The sequence below is a fragment of the Colius striatus genome, chromosome 11 (assembly GCF_028858725.1).
Source record: "Colius striatus isolate bColStr4 chromosome 11, bColStr4.1.hap1, whole genome shotgun sequence".
NCBI lineage: Eukaryota > Metazoa > Chordata > Aves > Coliiformes > Coliidae > Colius > Colius striatus.
The window spans coordinates 23,264,584-23,285,056 of NC_084769.1; the positions used below are offsets into that span (position 1 = coordinate 23,264,584).

At 35.1% G+C, this 20,473-nt stretch overlaps 1 protein-coding gene across 5 annotated transcripts in view; it reads right to left on the reverse strand.

Moving 5' to 3' along the window:
* The window catches only part of LOC104559045 (neurabin-1-like), a 42,412-nt gene that overhangs the window by 8,904 nt on the left and 13,035 nt on the right, over window positions 1–20,473 (reverse strand). For 3 of the 5 annotated variants that reach the window (XM_062005124.1, XM_062005121.1, XM_062005122.1), the window contains exons 3-16: window positions 19,916–20,048; window positions 19,350–19,470; window positions 18,763–18,867; window positions 18,473–18,593; window positions 17,839–17,982; window positions 15,998–16,051; window positions 12,957–13,186; window positions 11,306–11,402; window positions 11,042–11,225; window positions 10,279–10,430; window positions 9,130–9,463; window positions 6,142–6,229; window positions 5,104–5,175; window positions 4,323–4,518 (exon numbers count right to left, since the gene is read on the reverse strand). In XM_062005124.1, the coding sequence (XP_061861108.1) occupies window positions 4,323–4,518; window positions 5,104–5,175; window positions 6,142–6,229; window positions 9,130–9,463; window positions 10,279–10,430; window positions 11,042–11,225; window positions 11,306–11,402; window positions 12,957–13,186; window positions 15,998–16,051; window positions 17,839–17,982; window positions 18,473–18,593; window positions 18,763–18,867; window positions 19,350–19,470; window positions 19,916–20,048 (2,031 nt within the window). The remainder of the gene's footprint in view (window positions 1–4,322; window positions 4,519–5,103; window positions 5,176–6,141; window positions 6,230–9,129; window positions 9,464–10,278; window positions 10,431–11,041; window positions 11,226–11,305; window positions 11,403–12,956; window positions 13,187–15,997; window positions 16,052–17,838; window positions 17,983–18,472; window positions 18,594–18,762; window positions 18,868–19,349; window positions 19,471–19,915; window positions 20,049–20,473) is intronic. The other 2 variants (XM_062005125.1, XM_062005123.1) reach the window with 1 other exon arrangement.

Sequence of the window (20,473 nt, forward strand, 5' to 3'; positions counted from 1 at the left end):
GCTCTGAGCAACCTGATCTAGCTGATGTTATCGCTTATCGCAGTGTTGGACTAGATGACCTCTAAAAGTCCCTTTCTAAATCAAACAACTCTATGATTCAGTTTTGAGGTGTCTGCATTTGAGGCACAGAATCTGAAAGTTATCTTGATATGAAAAATACCACATAGATGTGGTATATATATGTATCTCTGTATCTATATATCTATATCTTTATATATACACATCTTTAGAATAATTTTTATAATAAGTGGACTGTGTCAAGCTAAAATCTTTATAGATGAAGTATCAAACAGTGTAAAAACACTATAACAAAGGTGAGCGTTTTAGAAGTGAAACAATTACTCATGTCTTTACAAAAAATTGGTTTAACACTGTAAATCTACAGTAATTATGCAGTTTGACAGGGAAATTGTTTTCAAAATAGAAAATAATTACAATTTTTTTTTTACAATTCCTTCGATAAATTAATGAACTGCTACTAATTAAAAAAAAATGCAACAAAGTAAAATAAGTAAAAGAGTGAAAGTAAAGAGTGAAAAATAACTCTGCCAAAAGCATGCCTCTTACTATTGCCTTTCTAAAATTTATTTCTCAGCACTAGTCTTTGTTACTTACAGTGAGCATTTATCCTTATTTTCTTCGTTTTTCTCTGTCTCTAATCAACTAACTGTACTTTGTAAGGATGCCATTTCATTTCCCTATATGCAGAAATAATCTGAGATCCTAAATTAAGTTGGATGTTAAACAAATTTTTCTTTGGTGACTTATGCTCCTGTAAGAGAATTATATTTTTGCATTTGTCTTCATTAAGCACTTCTGTATTTGTGTTCTCATTTCAGTTTAACCCAAACTCAAAATTTTCAAGATTATTCTAATTTTGTTTTGGGGGTGGATACTTGATCTTTGCACTTCCTTTTACTCCAAGTTACTGATATGCATTCTCCTTCTTAAAAAAAGGAAGAAAAAAGTAAAGAAAACCAAAAAACCCAAGAAAAAACCCACTACCACCACAACACAATAAACAAAAACCCCAAAACCATAACTTCAGTTTTCTTTTCCTGCTACCTTTCCATGGAGAATGGTAGTGTACGTGACTGGTGTTCTATTTACCATGTAGATTATTTTATTAATTATGTATTTTAGGGACTTCTTCAGTCTTTTAGATCTAAGAAGCATTACCAAAAACAACAGAATACTTTGTCCAACCACTTAAATCTATTTAGGAATTTTTATTTTAGCTCAGTTAATTTTTTTCTATCTTTACAGAGCAAACGAGAACAATTCAGGAATAGAACTGTAAAAAAGACAGGCTGATATTTAATGAGACCTTAGGAAAAATATGAAGAAAACATAGCCAAAAGTAAAGCATCTCAGCACCAGTTGTAATGTTTTCTCCCTCTGCTCCCATTAGGTTTAAAGAAGTAATAATTAACTTTTAAGGATTTAGAGCCAGTTGCAAAGATATTCTTGATTCTTGAAGAGCACAGAATTTGGATAGAAGAGGTTTTACAGATATGCTTCCTAATATTTAAGGTACTATGATATAAACAGTTTACACCACAGGTATTCCTCCTTGCAGTGAAAATTAAACACTAGATATCAGCTTACAGAAACTAAATAATGCTCTGGAAAAATACTGAATATGAAGAGGATGTATGTGTTTGTATTGTATCAGAGAATGGCACTAAATCAAAGGGCAGATTATGTAAGGAGACAGTTTGCAAACACTCAGAGCACAGAACTTTTCGTTCTTGTATTTCTAGTTCTTATAAGCAACATGAAGTTGATTCATTATTTCACCAGATTGTAAATTTAAGACTAAACTTCAGTATTTTGACAAAAGAAAAGCTTTTTTTATGAGAAATTTTTCAGAAACAGGAAACAGTTAAAATATAACCACATTCCTTACACCATTGATATTTAAAAAGTCTCAGTACAACAGTTGGGAGATTTTTACATGACAAAACTTATTTCAGGGTTTCTGCTTTGACCTCCACTTTTAAGAAATGCTTTTACCTCATCATATGGGATACTACAGACATACAAGCAATAAATATTATCAAGTTAACTTAAAAAAAAAAAAAGGAGTATTCTTTCCTTAAATTCTGGTACGATGTTTTTGTCCCTGCTGTTACGTTGTTTAGTAACAAGACTCACTGCTGAGTGGTCAAGTGCATTTCTTTCTCAGTTTTAATGTCTTTTCATAGCAAGTTTTACGAGACAAAGAGTTGTTACTGGAATGCAACCTTAATTATTAACTACAGGTCAAGATTTACAAAGATTAGTCATTCCAAGCAGTAGCTACTATCACATTACCATCTATATAAAAGACCTCAAACACTGCAAAGTAAAACCAGCCTGACTTCAGAGAGGCTGAGTATGATTATAGGATCAACTAATATATGAGAATCTGTCCTTTGACAGAGTCAGCTTTTCATGACTTTACAAAGCAGGAACATAGCTTAAAACTTGTGTATTCTTCCAGCTGCTGGTTTGCAACTGGCACTAAGGAAAAGAAATGAGCAGCAAGCAGCACGATTACATACTGGAGCATGAGAAAGAAACAGTAGGCAATAAACCAGCTGGAAAGTTGAAGCGATAATCAACTTAAATATAGTATAAAATAATGAGAAGGCATTTCAGGGCAATGTGGAAAGGAAGACAGTCCCCAATCTATTAAGACCTGAACCTTTTTTATTGCAAAAATCAATATCTATATAAACACCTCACAGGGTGCTTAAGCACATTATGGGTACTTATAGTAGATACACAGCAATGGAACTTTCACTATGCTCAGAAAAATGATCTGAAACAGACAGAAAGGAATAAAGGGTGGACAAATAGGTTCTCCTGAACTAATGACTTTGAAACTTAAAATCACTCAAATGTTTACCTATACAGAAAACATCTCTTATTAACTCTGCTACAGCTTGTAGAGACCAACCACGCCCTTCTATTTAATAAAAATTTTTGCCAGAGTGTATATTCCCTTCAACATGGATCTTGCAGTCCCAAGATTCTTGGGTTATTCACAGAAAAGTCTTTTGGCCATTGCATACTTCAGCAGCAGCAAACAAGGCAGGAGCGTTAACTACACAAGAATGACACACACGGGGCAGTAAAGTGTCGTTCCAACTCACAGATTAAAAAGGTACTACTTTTCCTCAATTCCTGTAATACAGTAAGGGATTGTGTGCTTCTAAAAACACTTTTGATATTTTTTACAAACTATATATGTTGACAGCATACTTCTATCACAGGAACCCTAAATTCACACTAAAAAAACCAGAAGGTAATTAAAAAAGTGTATTGTAACAGCATTTGAGTGCAATCAATGTCTGGAAACATGGGAAGACAAGTTGTTATCTGCCATCTATGCAAAATATCAGTAACTTCATGGACTATAACAAGCTTCTCTTCTATATTTATAACTCATTTCTTGCTAATAACACAAAAGAAAAGGAAGAAGTGAAAGGGTATTTTAGACAACCAAAGTGAAGAAAGTGTAAAATGCAAGAATAAACCTAGTTCATGAGGTTACTCAAACAGCTTACAATTTTAAATCTGACAAAATCCAGGGGAAAAAAGAATGAAAATGAGTTACTAAGACTGTTAGTCTTACATTGAAAAAGTTTTTAAAGTATTTAGACAGTGTACACATTAAACTTGCTTTTAACAACCACTTCTTTTAAATCGTTTAAACTGTAAATATGGTAACTTTATGGTTTCAGATTGAAGTATGTAGCCATGCTCTTGAAATCTGATTAAAAAGCTTTAAATTATTAGAATGTTATCAGTTACTCAGAAGCAGTTTTCTAGAAGAGTGTTCTACTGAGGTGTGTCTTAGTTTTCAATACTGAATTCATTTATGAAAGCCAGGATTTACCTTCATCCACCTGTCTGGTACTTCACTCCTACATATTAGTAGGGCTAGGAACTGGCTGGCCAACTGCCTGGGAAGTTGACATCTACTTATGTACACTTCCTCCGAATATTGGACTGTATTAGATAGTGAAATAGATTTGGCTTTTAAAACTATACTGTCCTAAAGCTAGTATTATTTTTAACATTATAATCAGTGCAAAAGTATACTCTGTGATGCTGCTTCAGCCTGAATAGCGTCTACTAATGCTTCAACTAAACAGGAGGGAATGGGAACACTCACACAGTTTCTACTTGTGAGGGCTGCAAGTCTCAAGCTTCATCAGTGTTTCTAAGAGATGATGACTAAGTCATCAAGCTTCCACATACTAAGTACCAATGTTTTTACTTTATCAAGATGCAATGTTTAAATATGCAAAGCACAAATTAGTAATCTTTACCTTGCTTCTGTTCTTCTCTTGATTGTGTTCACAACTGTCCTGTCCGCTCTGAGTAACATGCAGGCTGCTGCTAGAAATCTGAGGTTCTTTGTGGCTGTCACCAAACCAAGAGAAAGGCATGCAAGTAGGAACAGGGGAATCTGAATCTGATGCAGATAGATTGTTGCCAGAGTCATCCAAGAGTTCCCGGGAACCTCTGAAATAAGTAGATACAATTGTGTTTAAACGACAACAAAAACCACCACCCCACCCCCCAAATGCAACCCCCGCCCCCAACGCAACCCCCCACCCCCAACAAAATAACAAACTCAAAACACACACCACTGATTTTTACCCATTTTCACCGTAAAATTGATATTTAAAATTGAAACTGATATTTGCCTTTAAACATCCATGCAAAATAATTTATCAAACAAAGCAAATGTAAGAGCTTTTGCAGTTATCTCATACAACAAATTTCAAATAATTTGCTAATTTAATTTACTCAATATTCATCTTCTGAAGCAAAATAAAGCTTTTATATTTAAGATAGGGTACAATGTTGTAATCTTATGAGTCACTTTAAAATGTAATCCTGCTGAACTACTGTTCCATATTATTCTTATTTTTCTTATTTCATGAGGTTAGAAGCTCATCTCCATGTCATTAATTAATCTTCACAGAATTTTACCACTGCTATACCTGAATGTACCTAAAGGTCAAACAGTACTTCTAGCTTTAAAGAAATGTGTTAAAAATGTTAGGATGCAGCATGTATGGGTTAAACAAACAAAACAACTACCTGCTATCCAAAGAACTTCTTACATTTTCTTTCTCTTGTTTCTTGCCCTTGCCTCCAGATTTTCTTAATCCACTGAAGTGAAAAAACAAAATTTTCATAAAGCACCGACATTACAGTGTGACTTTTTCATCAGCAAGCTAGTTTTTAATTTTGATTTCAGCAGTTACAAAAAGCAATATTTATGTTGCTATACAGAGCATGATTTTGCAGATTATGCGTACAATTAAAAAAGTACTGCCTTTCATTTTTAAGAACCAGGACAGAATGTCCAAAGATGACACACAATAAATGCAGAAAATGCCCAAAGAAACTCAGCGTACAGTGGATAAAAGCCAGAGAACGAACACAGCTTTATGCAGAGTGACTTGAAGTCAGTCGCTAACTACATTCTCTGTCTGTGAAATAAGTTATAATTTTTAAGTTCAATATTGTGGTTTATTTGTGGCAGTACCAGTCTGAGGCTCTGATGTTAGCTGGCTTCAACAAGCTCTATACCTGACTGCAAAGGAGAAAGGCTTATTGTGAAATGTGGCAATGCTTCTCTCAAATCCCCAGAGTTCAGTTACCATATTGCATTTCCAGGTAATATGCAGCTTACATTTTTTATTTATTCATTTGTAATATCATCTTCTAAATAAAATTCAGAAGTCCACAGCTACCACAGCCAAGCCCTGTGTAATGACACCTTTACTATAGGAAGAATAAACGCAACACAGGGATCTATTTTAGGTTTAATGCCAGCAGGATGTAACATTAGAGCTAGGCTCCAACAATATCTTGGCATATCTGGATTTGCAATATGAAACTGTGTATTCAGGAAAAACTGAAGAACCTCAAGAAATTCTTTGAGGGGAAAAAAGTACAGATAAAACAAACATGTAGTGGAAATACTAATGCAACACTACAAATTCAAGATGAAAAAGACTCTGTCCAGTGGCATTATTGGATTTGCTCAACATTTTTTAAAGAGAAGATGATATTCTGCAAAAGTAGAACTGAAAAACATTTCTTTCCAAATGAACACAAGTAAAATCTTACCCAAAATCTGGAAATCTCCTTCTGGACTTCCCTGCTGATGTTCCTTCATTTGTTTCTACTGACCTGTCTTCATTTTTCTTTTCTTCTGCTTTTGATAGAAGGGTGAAAAATAAAAATATTATTCTAAAAATTGCAAGTTTCAAGTACTTATGATGATGCTTTTACGTAAATAGGATACTAAAACCTGAGTAACAGTGTTAAAATTCACCTTGTTAAAAATTCACCAGTGTTAAAATTCAGCCACGTCAATGTAAATTATTACTCTCTATGGCATCTTCCCATCATTCTGGCTCTGCTGTACCATTGAAAAATGGCAACACAACAATTGTTTATTAGTGATCAAAAATATGGCTTTTAATAAGCAGTAATTCTATATTGTCTACAGAAAGAGAAAATTATCACAGTATTTTGCTTCAATTAGTTACAAACAAAAGATAGTTTAAGATAGGTACAGAAAAAAGAACCTCTTTCTTTTGCAAAATATCAACTCCAAAATACACCAACTAGATAATCAGTAAAAGATGCACTAATGAAACTAATTTTTAAAGCAACAGTTGAGCAAGTACTGTATTTAATTGTCTTTTTTATTAAGTACAAGATATTCCTTTCGCCATTTTTTCTGGTTCAGTAGCTAGTCCAGGCTAGCCACTTGGAACACAGGCTATGTATGTAAGCTACTAGCTACAGAAAATGTGCCTAACCAAGATGATACCCAGTACCTGGAGAGCACAGAGATTCTAATGAGTTTTCTGGAAATAGCATAGAAACTGTGACTATTCTAAAGCAATAATTGGGACTTGGTAGTGTCTCCAAGACTGGTATTTTCAAAACTGGAATTCAACCTGCAAGGACCCAATTTTTCACCAGAGGGAGCACGTTCAATTCCAACTGCTCCATAATTTAGTGAAATTAAGTGACAAACTACCTCTTGTCAATGAATTGTGACAGATCACTGCAAATCCTGACCACTCTTTGGTTTAAAAACCCAGTAATTTAGCAGCCTGAGAATTTAATAATTTAAATACACTTCATATTGCAAATCTGGTGTTTGGTAACTAAGCTGCCTATGAAAGAGATGCAGCATGTGAGACAATTTTAAGCTCTGCCTTGAAAAAAACTCCTGACATGAGGTACACAGATGCCTTCAAGGAAAAAACAAAAATAAACAAAAAAATCATGTTCACTACACAAAACTGAGTACAATTCCCCACCATACCATCAGCTAATAATTCTTGAAACATACAATGGTTATCTCAAAGTTTATATGCTGAATAGTCAGGGTTCACCCCCCTCCTTTTTATTTGGCATATTCTGACCAACATCCAAACTTTAATTAGCTAACCACTCTTCTTAAACATGTGACATCCAGTGAATTATAACCACCCCTTAAACTCATTATTTTTCCTGTCAAATACAAAATCAGAATAATTAATTTCAATAGTGACGTTTGTTTCTGCCTCTCTCTCCAGAGGTAATATGTTAAAGTAATATGTTAAGGAGAGGTAATTTCCAAAACACAGCACAATAGGTAAAAATACACACTGATACACGACAGCTTTTGTCTGAGACATATAGAAAAGACAGCAAGTATAATGTACCTTTGTATATTGTGCTAGTTGACTACAGGAAATATCAAACGTTGAAAATATTTTATCAGATCTCTTTTTCAATTATTCATAAGAAAGAAAAGCGAAATATTTCTATCAAACGATGCCTAGTAGTGACTAGGCTGACTACAATACTTTAAACCTTTTTCTAGTGAGAAATATCCTAAGAAGGTGGTGTGGTTTAACCCCAGCCGCTAACTAAGCACCATGCAGCTACTTGTTTTCTCCTCCCAACAGTGGGATAAGGAGGAAAAAACTCACAAGTTGAGACAAGAACAGTTTACTAATTAAAATGAAAAAAAAAAATCCCAAAACAAAATATATAGTAGTAATATTTGTAATGACAAGGAATATTAACGAGAGAAATAAAAAAAGAAAGACAGACCTCTAAGTGATGCCCAATTTAACGGCTCCCCACTCACTGACCGATGCCTGAGCAGCGATCCACCCCTCTGTGCCAGCTCCCTCAGTTTCTGTACTGTCATGGACTAGCCCTTTGTCCAGTTGGGGTCAGCTCTCCTGGCCATGCTCCCTCCCAGCCTCTTATGTTCCCTCAGCCCACTAACTGGCAGGGCAGGATGAGAAGCAGAAAGGGCCTTGATGCTATGCAAACCCTGCTCAGTGATAACCAAAACACTCCTGTGTTATCAATGCTGTTTTGGTCATAAATCCAAAACACAGCCAGACACCAGGAAGAAAATTAACCTTATCCCAGCTGAAACCAGGACAGAGATCAAGATGAATAATGCAGTAAGTCAATAACATTCAGAATACATGTCCTTTAAACACCTGGATAATGTCTGGAAGCACAAAGCCAACAATGAATTTTTCTGGGAATTGGGAAATCTGTCAATACATTGCCACTTACGAGGTTAGTGTTTTGCAGAGGTGCATTAGGAACTTACTGATTATCCACAGTTAATGACTTAGCTCCCCTCTTGCTTATTCCTAGGCAACCATTTAGACCCTCTAGATTTGTAGTTTCAAGCTTTTACCAAACTGACCTAAGCCTATTCCTTTCTTCAACTGCTTAACTGAAAAATCATTTATTTTGCAGGCATATTTTAAATTCTTAGTGCTATAAATTATTTTAGAAATGTTGAATGTTTGTAGAAACTTGGTAACTAGTTGAAGAAGAAGGAGTTAAGTGTATTTCAGAGCATACTACTGTTCTGTCAAAATCTTTCAGAAAGTAAAAATAGAATACATTGAACTTGCATGCTTTTTTGCTAATTTCAAACTTTCTTGAAGAATTAAGAAATGGTTTTAGAATAAGTAATTAGTTTTGTAGTAGTTTCCTTTTCCTGCAAAATAGTTTATTGTTCACTATTCATTTATATTTAAATCCCATAGTACTTTAACCTTAAAGGATTAAACTTACCCTTGGATTCTTTCCCTTTCCCTTTTGTTTCTCTTTGCTTAACATTCTTGGAATATCCTTGAGGAGAATTTGGAGTCATCTCTTCAGGAGGAGGTGAATGAGTGGTGGTTGTGCTATTTTCATTGCTGGGTTTGTGTACTGGAGAAGAGTGTGTGGAAGCAGAAGGACTTGACTCTAGAGGACTTTCTGTGCTTTCTATTTGTTCAAGCTTTTCACTCTTTCGATCTAGGCCGTCCAGGTGCGGGAGAGTTAATTTTTCACTTGTTTCTAAGGTCTTAGTTAGGTATGCAGTGGAGAGTTCTCTGGTGACAACAGTATCTTCCGATTCCTCATCCTTCAACAAATTCAAAGGTAATTTTATGATAAGCATGACATACAATCATTTACTATCAGATCTTTTTCCAGCATGTAAGGATATGTTTTGCTACATGCAAACTTCCTCAGTTCAGAAAAATTTAACTTAATCACTTGCAGATACCATCTAAATGACACAAAGCTGATTTTAAAGGCTTTCCCTTACCCATCTCTGTACAGATCTTTCTGCACATCTCAAATCATCTTTCTGTAGCCAAGTCAGAAACATTCTGGTACTTCTTGGCCATTCCAATATAACCACTTTTCAGTCTAACTGAAGAAGTTAAATCTCTCCCACTATGACAGGCTCTCATATACCAACTATACACACCTCAATTCTTCAATTTTTTTCCAAAATTGTGTTAGAACATTTTACTGGTATACTTTTTGTTGACTTAAATATTTATTTATTTATGGAATAATGAAGCATTTCAGAGGTGTTTCGTTTTTGAAGAAATTCGGTATTTTACTTGTTTCAGATGAAAGAATTACAAAATAGATTAGTATGTTTCACAATATAACATAGTTACTATACTAAAATCTTTCAGTTCAGTAGAATACAACAAGCCTGCATACTTCTTTGCTAATTTCAAATTAACCATGCCACACAGAACACATCAGAGATCACATATGTGGTATGAACCCTAACAGGGTTTTTCACTTCACACAGCATAAAAATACGATGCTTTGGCACAGTCTGAATGAAGTGTGAACAGCACTTCCAATTGCAAATACAGATAAAAGTGAATATACATTCAGGCTCCCAAATGCATCCTTATTTACCAATATCAGTACCTGTAGATTTGCAGTCTGTTGTCCAGCCCCAAGAGATTCTTTCAGCTTTGATCGAGAAGGTGGCTGGCGTTTTACTTTTAAAGCAAGCTGAGCCTTTGCTTTGTGGGCACTGGTGTCTAATCTGGGAGTATCCCCAACAAAAGCATCGAAATCTGCAACAAATACATATTTATTTTAAAAAAGAACAAACACGTAGGCAAGTTCTCCAACCCACTGTCCAGTAAAATATTCAGAATTTTTCTACCCATTAATCATTATTATACAAAAATACTATTTTATCTAATACAATAATTTAAGGTATTGTGACAGTTAACATATTGTGATAGCAGTTTCTAATTAATTTGAAATGTATTTCTACTCAGTTTCTTAAATAAAAAGATATCAAGATATAATTGTACAGTGGCCTGAAAGCTGGATTTTATTTTCAAATAGATGAGAATCTTTCCCCAAAATGTACTTTCCTATCCTTGTTCTTGAAGGCAGAATTTACGATGTACATAATCATTTACCACTTCTCCTTTGAACCATCATCTGGTATTTTATAACATTCTGGGCATAAAATTACAAGACAAATTAAAAAAAAAAAATCATAGCAAGTTCTTGAGTAAATCACAATTTAATACCCACACTGGCCCAGGTCAAACATTTACTCAGTCAGTAGTAAACAGCAAATGCTTAACTTCTTTTAATAACAAAAAAATACTACACATAACTGTTTCTATTTTTTGTTAAATGCAAATGAAAGATCCTACAACCTACTTACCAGTAATGAACATATCTGAAGAATTTCGTCTTTCTTCTATCGATTCTGTTTCATTTTCCTCTCTTATCTTTGACTGTTCAATATAATGGCCTGGACTTTGACAGCCATCTTCCAATAAACTGCCACCCTCAAACATATATGGCATTCTCTCATATACTTTTAATTTACTTTCAAGATCTGAAATCTGCAAGAATAAAAATTCAGAAGTGAGATAACACTCTCCAAGAATGCAGAAGTTTCTTTCAAAATATAATACTGCTTTACTTTTTCCTGGTATATTTTTAGCTGTTCAGCATGTTTCTGGTCTCTCTCTTCAAGTAGCCTTGAATGATCATCTTCTTTTTTCATAAATTCTATTTCTCTGGTGAAAGAAATATATACACATATATCAAAAAGTAATATACAGAAATGTAGAAAAATATATATAATAGAAATATGCACAACTGCATTTACTACAAAGCATTCTGTCAGTAAATCATGTAGTCAGCCTGTAAGACATAACTAATTCCTTTATCTTGTAATGTCACAAAATGACCCATGTACTTGTATGCTTATACTGTCTTCAAAAGAAACTACATATGATCGTAAAAAAGGATGTATTGCAACATCCCACAAAGTTACAACCATATCTCTGCTTTTCAAAGTGGCAAGTTACACACATATTTAAAACCACAAAATATATGCACAACTCCAACCATTACACCTTTCCTCCTCAGTAATACATGTACACACAGTAAAATTCCTTGTAGGAAAATAAATTGCATTGCAAGTTTCTATTGTTTTCATCCTACAGAAATTGCAATGGCTAGGTTTTACAAAAGAAGCAAAGATTACAAGAATGAAATGAAAATAAAAGTTGCTTTTTCCTGCAAGTCAGATGGAATAACATACAAAACCAGAAATTAAGCACAGAACATCCAGACAACATGCAAAAACTTCAGGGATAGTCAAAGGAGTAGTGGGCATTTTCCAAACAGTCAGGAAATGGAAACTAGCACGTTGTCATCTTAATGTACTTTCCAACTTCCATGTGGATAAACTTGGGAAAGGGGAAAGCAGATCTTTAAAAAGCTCACCTAACAGCACAATAGTTACTGCGAAAAGTAACATTTTTGGATGTTGATTACAGATCAAAGATCATGCAAACTGCCTTTAAAATAAGTATTAAGTGGAGAAATTTGGGACAAGAGAAATATATGCTTACATTAACCATCAAAAGCAACTGTTCTGTCTTATCAAGACACTTCTACAAGTATTTTGCTCTTGTTTAGATAAGATGAGAGAAGATAAGAACAAACAGACATGACTGTACAACTACAGTGCTCAAGCCTTACACAATTATATCTAATTAAGCAGACCTCTACTAAAAACTCCAATCCTGTTAGGAGACTGAATGCTGCCATTTTGATAGGCTGGATACATATACCAAATTCTTATTTTTTCTCCCCCTACAAGATATAGCTCCTAACTAAGACCAAATCACATATATCTGGCTCTTATTATATATCCTTTGATGCCTATCCTATCTGGAATATCTAAGTTGCTCAAAGCTATAGAGTTTTTCAGAAACAGCAAAAGGTATTGCCAAATGCCTCATGCCAAATTTCATGTAATCCTTCCAAAACTATAGTTGCATTACAGTTTCTCTACTAAGTTGTTTTAAAAAAAATATTATTGGAATATTGAATCCCTTTTCCTAAGCTTAAAATCAAGAGAAGCTGCAAAATTTTTGGAGAACCTTTCCAGAAGCTGGAGACTTAAGGTCTGGAAGATTTTGGCTCATATCTCCCACTCCTTCCCTAAACACTTGGGAAAGTGAAAAAAAATCCTAACCCTAGGTACTTATTGTTGTCAGTAACAAACAAAGCATAACAAGAATAAACATAACAGAGACCTGGTATTTTGGAGTACTTACTTTTGTTGGTAATCTTTAATCAGTTTCTTGGCTTTGTTCCATTTCTTTTCAAGAGTATCATATTGTTCTTGATTTTCTTTAAGATGCTCATTTAGCGTTTTGCATAAACTTTGTGACTCCAACCAGTAGGTCTCTAACTTTTTTATTTTCTCTTTGCTCTCATCTAAGTTTTGCTGAAGTTGGGCTCGACTCAGTTTCCATTCATTTTTTTCTGCTTCAACAATTTTTAACTGAAAAGATTAATACTCAAGACATTAATCAAGATGACACGAGATTAATCAAGATGAAACGAAACCCTGGTTTTTATATGTTTAACCAGAGACTACAGCTAATAACCATTAAATACTTAACAAAATATTAAAATAAGACATTGAATTCTTAAAAAAAAAAAAAATCATATGAACTCTTCCAGTCCTTGCTAATCAAAGTAAGTTTTGAACTTGAAACCCAAAGGGGTCTTTTTCCTCATTAGTATTGCTTCTTTTTGAAGAGATAAAATGAATAATACCTTTATTGTTATCTTATTTTGACTTGTTCAAGATCTCACCTTCTTTTAATATCTCTGGAGAGGCATATTTTGATTACTTTCAAAGGCAACTGGAGACAGAGAAGTTCAACCTGCATAAGACAAGCTCCCTGTCGTACAATTTTGTTACCAACAGGTTTCTGAGTAAAGCTAATGAGACCAGTTATCTTTCCTAGTATTTCATAAGACATTGATTTTTCCTAACAAATTGATGTATAAATGATTATATAGCCATGGTTTGCTTTCCTAAGGCTTATGTATAAAAACACCAAACATTCCATCAACAAAGGAGAAGGATGAGATCCCTTCAGCTTCACAGCAGACACGTTATACAATGGAATGTTAACACGTGAAGCTGTCCAAGCCTTGGAGGAGTGATCAGGTAGGACCCTACTTAGTTTGTCCACGTCTTCTTTGGGGTACCCATTTACACTGAGGAAATCACTACTTTTGAAGCCAGTTAAGATCACTAGCTGGTGGAACAGAGATATTGTGTCATGAGTTTGTATGGAGACACTTTTTGCTTGGTAACAGGGGACGGGAAATGCAGTGCTGGTCCCTGATAAGCAGTTTTCGAAATATCCCCTGGCTCTGAGGTGGACCCAACTCCAGCCTGGCCGGGCCAGTCTGGCACCTCTGCCATCACTACTTAAAAAGGGAAATCTGAGCCAGAAGAGGAGGTGGAGGAATGGTACAAGATGGAGGAGACCATGTGGACACCACAGTCAGAGAAGGAGGAAGGAAGGAGAAGCACTGGACCAGAGACCCCTCTGCAACCTGTGGTGAGACAGCAGCTGTGCCCCTGCAACCCATGGAGGGCAATGGCAGTGCCTGGACGGGCAGGAGACTGTGTGGGGAGGTGGCCATGGCACAGGCTGTGCTGGAGAGCCTGCAGGCCGCACAGACCCACACAGGAGACGAGAGGAGCTGCAGCCTTTGGGATGAAGGAGCTGCAGCCTTTGAGAAGAACACACTTTGGAGTGGCCCGCGCAGGGCTGCCCAGCCTGTGAGGGACACCATGCTGGAGTAGGGAGGACCACTGAAGAGCCTCTCTGCCTTGAGGAGAGACAAATGGCAGTAACTATCAGGAAAAGACTGATTGAAACCCGCATTCCCTGCCCTGCTGAGCTGTACAGGGGGGAAGGAGATAAAGACAGTGGGATCAGGACTCTGAGCCTGGGAAGAGGGGAGGGATGGGGCGAAGGTGGTCTTAAAGGGCTGGTTGTACTCTTCATCATTGTCTCACTCTATTGCTTTCTCTTTGTTACGTTTTGGGGTTTTATGTTTTTGGTTGGTGGTGGATTAAATTAATTTGTTTTCTTCCCCAAGATGAACAGACTTGTCTGTTTTGCCCAGGACCATAAGCAGCAACTGAGCCTTCCCTGTCCTTAGGACATTCCAAAGGCCTTTGGTACTTTTGGCTGATGGTAATCCTTTATTCCTAGATGAGCCTAAACCATGACGTAATTGTGATCCTTTGTTCCTAGATGAGCCTAAACCATGACATAATGAAAGGGCCAATAATTTTTTAAACTGAAAATGGGACAGTAAGTTATACTAACACCAGTATTTTTAACAGATTTTTAGTAATCCAGTTGGGCCAAATTTCAAGAATACTGCAATGAGAGAGACCCCTATCAGAAATTAAAATCAGAACTGTCATAAGAACACAAAGAAGTCTGAACTGCCTTGCATCTCTATATGTGGAGCTCTGAACATTTGCAATGCAAGAAAAATCCCAATAGATATTGTTATTCAAAATTACTGCAATCTCAAGCACCGTCCCTTCATTATTTGCTACCTGTCCTCAGCAACGTGCTGCAACCTGCCCTAGGGTACAAATTTCTCAGCAAGTCAACACAGAAGGGCAATGGAATACAAGAAGCTGCTTGACTGCACCAAATATTTCCAGAACAAGGCCATGTACACATCTCCATCAGTAGAAAAAAAACAGCAAAAAGAACAAGAAATCCTTTCTCAGAGAAAGCAGAAGTGTTGAATCAAACCTCATTAAAAAAAAACCTCTCTTACCAGAGCAGAAATTTGAGAAAGGAAAGAGGAGAAACAAGGTAACAGAAATAACTTTCTGGTAATAGAAAGCCAGTCACAAATCATTGTCAGTAAGTGTCAAATCTATAGTCAAATAAGAGAAGTTCCATCCATTGAAAATGTTCTTGTATTTGTTTGGGAGCTAGTTTCATACAGTACTCCTCTATATTGACTTCTACTCTATGTAGTAATAACAAAGTAGTAATTTTATAATGACACAGAGAGGATTTTTGGGTTAGAGTTTTATTTGTTTGAGGTTTTTGTTGTGGTGGGTTTTTTTTGTGTTTTTAATTTGAGCATATCTCTTCAGCTTAGAAATGCCTGCCTAGCATAACACACAGTACATAGATCCTGAAGCCAGATTGTTGCCTTCTGCATTCAGTCTATTCTTTGTAAAATTTGCAGGTAGAAATAAGCAAACAAAACCAAACCTACTACCAAATAATAAGATTCTTTGAAAACTTACTTTCTCCTTCAGTTGATTCACTTCAGCTATTGTTACTGCATGTTTTAATTGTAGCTGAAACAAAATAAAAATAATTGTATGAGCACACACAAGATGACACCTGAAAAGCTAGTCCATGATTCTCTTTTCCCTTCAATCATTTTTACAGCAGCATAAAGTCAATTTACTGATCAATTACAAAAGTGATCATGAGCTTTTATTGAAAAAAAAATGAACTCAAAACCACAGAAGTTCCACGGTTTTCTGTTTGTAACAAACATCAATACACAACCATCTATAGTTAAAAAAAGACAAAAAAAAAAAAATCACATATTGTTTTCTATCCATTAAAATGAGGAAGTTATATAATGTTTTCATGTGCCAGAAGAATGAAATGCAGCAACCCACTTACGATGAAAACTGGTACACAGAATCAAGTTTAACAGTACTAAATATTTTTACTTATCAGCACTTGCAAATAAGCATAGTGGTTTTGGTTTAAAATTAAGCCTTATCCTTTACATCACAAATCCTCATAAGATTATAAGAAATGAGTAAAGACTATACCTAAGCTGAATGTAAAGATTATCATTAACACAACTTAATAAAACAGCACACATACAAGTGCAAAGGCACAGTTTTTGATAACTATTAGTTATTTCTTTTATCTCACTACCCATCTGTAACCCTTGGGGCATTAAAAAAAATATTTTTTGGCAAAGCACAGCACACCAAACACATTAAACCAAATCTGACTATCCTTTATTTAGATTTATATGTTAATAATAGCATAGTAATGATTTTAGCCAAGAATTTAATTGTATCTCATGTAAATAAAGCACTTATGAAAAGATGCTGTAGCCTATTGCTATGCTTCCTAACCTAGAAAAACTGTTAGTGTTCTCTAGTGAATATCAGCTTCCTCAATTACATCAATATTACCGAGACAGTAAACTTAAGATGTGAAAATACTGATCCTTTACAAAAATACACTGATGTATGCACAAATAGCATCTAACAGAACAGTTTCTTTGTAGTGTATTTTTCTCCTCTAGAGTGAAAATGACAGGGACTTAACCAAGACTCCCAAATGCCAAAAAATGCACCATTTATATCCCTATCTAAATTCCACACACCTGAATAAAGCAAATATGCTCCTTTGGAAAATCCTTTGAAATAGGCAACCCAACTTTCCAATTGTGTTGAGATTCACAATCAGGAATGCTCTACTGAGTTTACAAATTTATTACTTCCAAAAAATACACTACAAAAAAAGCTCAGAAAGGATCATGTCAAAAAAAATCCTCCAAGCCAAAACTACAGCTATCTACAGAATCAAGCCCTTTTACCTACATAGAGATTTCCCAGAAGACCCCAAGGACTAGAGCAAAACATTAGATGTATATTTTTCTTTTTGAACATCTAACCACAACACTTGAGACCACTCAGAATGGCCATACTTGTCCCCCCATGCCCCCTCCACAGCTAAAGCCATTCCACTATGCAGTAAAGTCCAATAGACCAAAGAAGAACCAAGAGAAATATTGTCATCTTGTTTAGGCAATGTTCAGATATCACAAGAAGGAGAGAGGTGGGGTTGGGTTCTATTGACTGTTTCTAAGACCTGTCTTTTATTTAATTTAAAACAAATGATCATTTAATATAAAAATGTATAGGGAAGTTGGGATAAAAAAATTACAGACCTACTCTTCAAGGGACATTTGCCAGAGAGATTTATTGACAATGTTGGGAAAACAAACCCAAAACCATAAGTGGGATGTGAAGGAGATTCTGTCCAATCTTATAATGTTCAGATACTCCTCGATGAATTATAAACAATATTAAAAAAACTGCTACCACACCTCTTTAAATTTAAGAAGCGACTGTGCTGAATCCATATCCAGTGGTAAACCAATATCTTCGTTTTCAGGGAGATCAAATACTTCCACAGATTTTCCATGTAAATGTGACTCATACGTGTCATCATCATCATCATAGTCATCATCCTGACAAAATGGGAAAATCATGACACTCTGTAACACACACACATACTCTTGCATTATGGTAGCAGCAATAGCAAAAGCATACAATCAAGGAATTCAAATGGTTGCAAAACTTTGCTCAACTAGTTACTATTCCCTTTTAGTTTCTTACACTTACGATAAGTTTTAAAGATGACCTGCAAACCCCTGCATCAAAGTTCCACAAAAGAGAACTAATTGAGCCATGCACAAAAAGAGCACACATAGCTGATATTTAAAAATATCTTTTGAATTACTGATAAATACTGATAAATACTGATAAATTACTTCCAATTGGAAGTATAGCAAATAGTGATAATCATGTGCCTGGACATTAGTAATGTGTGAAATCTGTGTCTTCTGTTTTAATGAGTTGCCTGTTTTATCCTTTATTTGCTTCAAAACACATTTATTCCATTTGCAGAAGTTGTTGCATGTAGTGATAATCAATATAAAAGTATGTATGCTGTTTTACCTGCTCTGTGTCATCATGAGCATAGTGCTGCTCATACAGACATCTCTCTTGCTCTAAGGTCTCGCTAATGAGACGGGCGACTTCACTCTGTGTCCCTGGCTTCTCTCTCCCAATCAGAAACCTAGAGAAGAAAAACAAATTACCTTGCAGCAAAAAGCTTAAGATATGCTTAAGAAATTACTTAGCCATATCATTGCTTTCAACAACTTCTTTGTAAAACTTTCAGATTATGGCTTTATATGTTAATGCAAAACAACAACAAAAAATTATTTTGTAGCAAACATACATACCTCACTGTACCTTTGGTGTTTTTTAATACAGTGGCTGCAAACAACTGAGTAACTCCCACCAGACTAATGCCATCAACCTCAACAATCTGATCATTTACTTGGATTCTGTAAAATAAATCAATGCTTAGATATCAGTTCAATCAAGGTATTTTGGCTCAATAAATTTTTGTCAAGTTTCACTTAAAAATCACTACTATTTATGATGACTATTTATTCTGACTCCCAAGAAATTCATTGTTTAAAAACAATCTCCTAGTCCTCAGTTACTATGCAGATCACCAATTAAAATGGTATTTGCCTTGATACTTTTTATACTGTTTAAAAAGTGATTGGCATCCTGGAGTGTCAACATAATTTTGTGGCACTTTTACACTTTTTCTCATGTATATTGTAAGCAGAGCTAAGCTTATTTCACAAAAATGTTTTATATGAAACAAAAAACCCTGCTTTTAAAAAAAATAATGTAGAGCAGGAATATAATGTTTATTCAGCTGCATTCAACTTTTGTACTTGTAGTCACAGTATTTTGCATATCAAATTGTAGTTTGAATTTGTGAAAAGCATAATCAATTCAATTAAAAACTCACCGTCCATCTCTTTGAGCAGCTCCACCATCTGTTATTGTTTTTACAAAAATACCTAGTTTTTCAAGTCCCTGATCAGCACCAACTCCCATTCCAATAATGCTGATGCCCAGACCACTGTCACCTAATGGGTTAAAAAATTTAAAAGCATTAGCAAGGTAAAGCAGGATGTAACACTTAGCAGCAGAGAGCTGTTTTAAAGTTTGCCGGGTCCTTCCACACAAAAATGCACTTAATAAATAATCAAACAAAAACCGGAAGACAATATATTTTCTATCTATCAGTTATGACTGCCTGTTAAATTCAAAGCTTTAGAGCATCTGGAGGAGATAGCAGGATTCATGAATTGCATATATTTTGGTGCGGATCTGTCACTCAGTAATGTTGTCTTCATCACTTAGTAGAGGCTTGTTCACCATATTAAACAGAAATGAGCCACACGTAAAAGCCCGAACACACATTTAAAAATCCAAGACCTAAATTTAGGGAAAATACAAATGAAAATTGTTTTATCTTTTGTGCACATAGTATCTCTTGCTTGCAAATGTTCAAGGTTTTTTGATTTGTACCTTTTTCAATTTCCACAGGAAACACCTCCATTTTTTCCACCCTTTTCTCAAGTTCATACTCAGCTGAGGCTGCCACAGGGTCAACTTCTTCATTACGTCTATCATAATCTTCATTTGAGTAAGTACTGAAAACCTAAAAAAGATAAAAGAAGACTTTTTAGTGCTTTCCCACGCACTTCCAAACATTATATAATTGAAAGAAAACCAGCAAGAAAATTAAACTGGTATTTTTAGAGATCCCATTTTCTAAACAAACATCAATTTAATAAATACTGCTGCTGCAAGACAGTTTCCAACTTGGACAGAAGTAACATTTTAGAAATTTCAAAACAATTCCCACTTTTTGTGCACAAAATAGCTAAATGAAATCAGTCAAGGACTACACTCCCCAAAAAATCTTTCTTCCTCCCTTCTTCCTTTGCCCCCCACCATCTGCCAATCACAATGTTTCAAACAAACGTAGTTTTCTGATTTTGCAAAGGAATCATGCAAGGGAATCCAAGAAAAGGAAATGCCTTGTTACATACATTACTATTTTTAGTAACCGTTCCAGCTGAA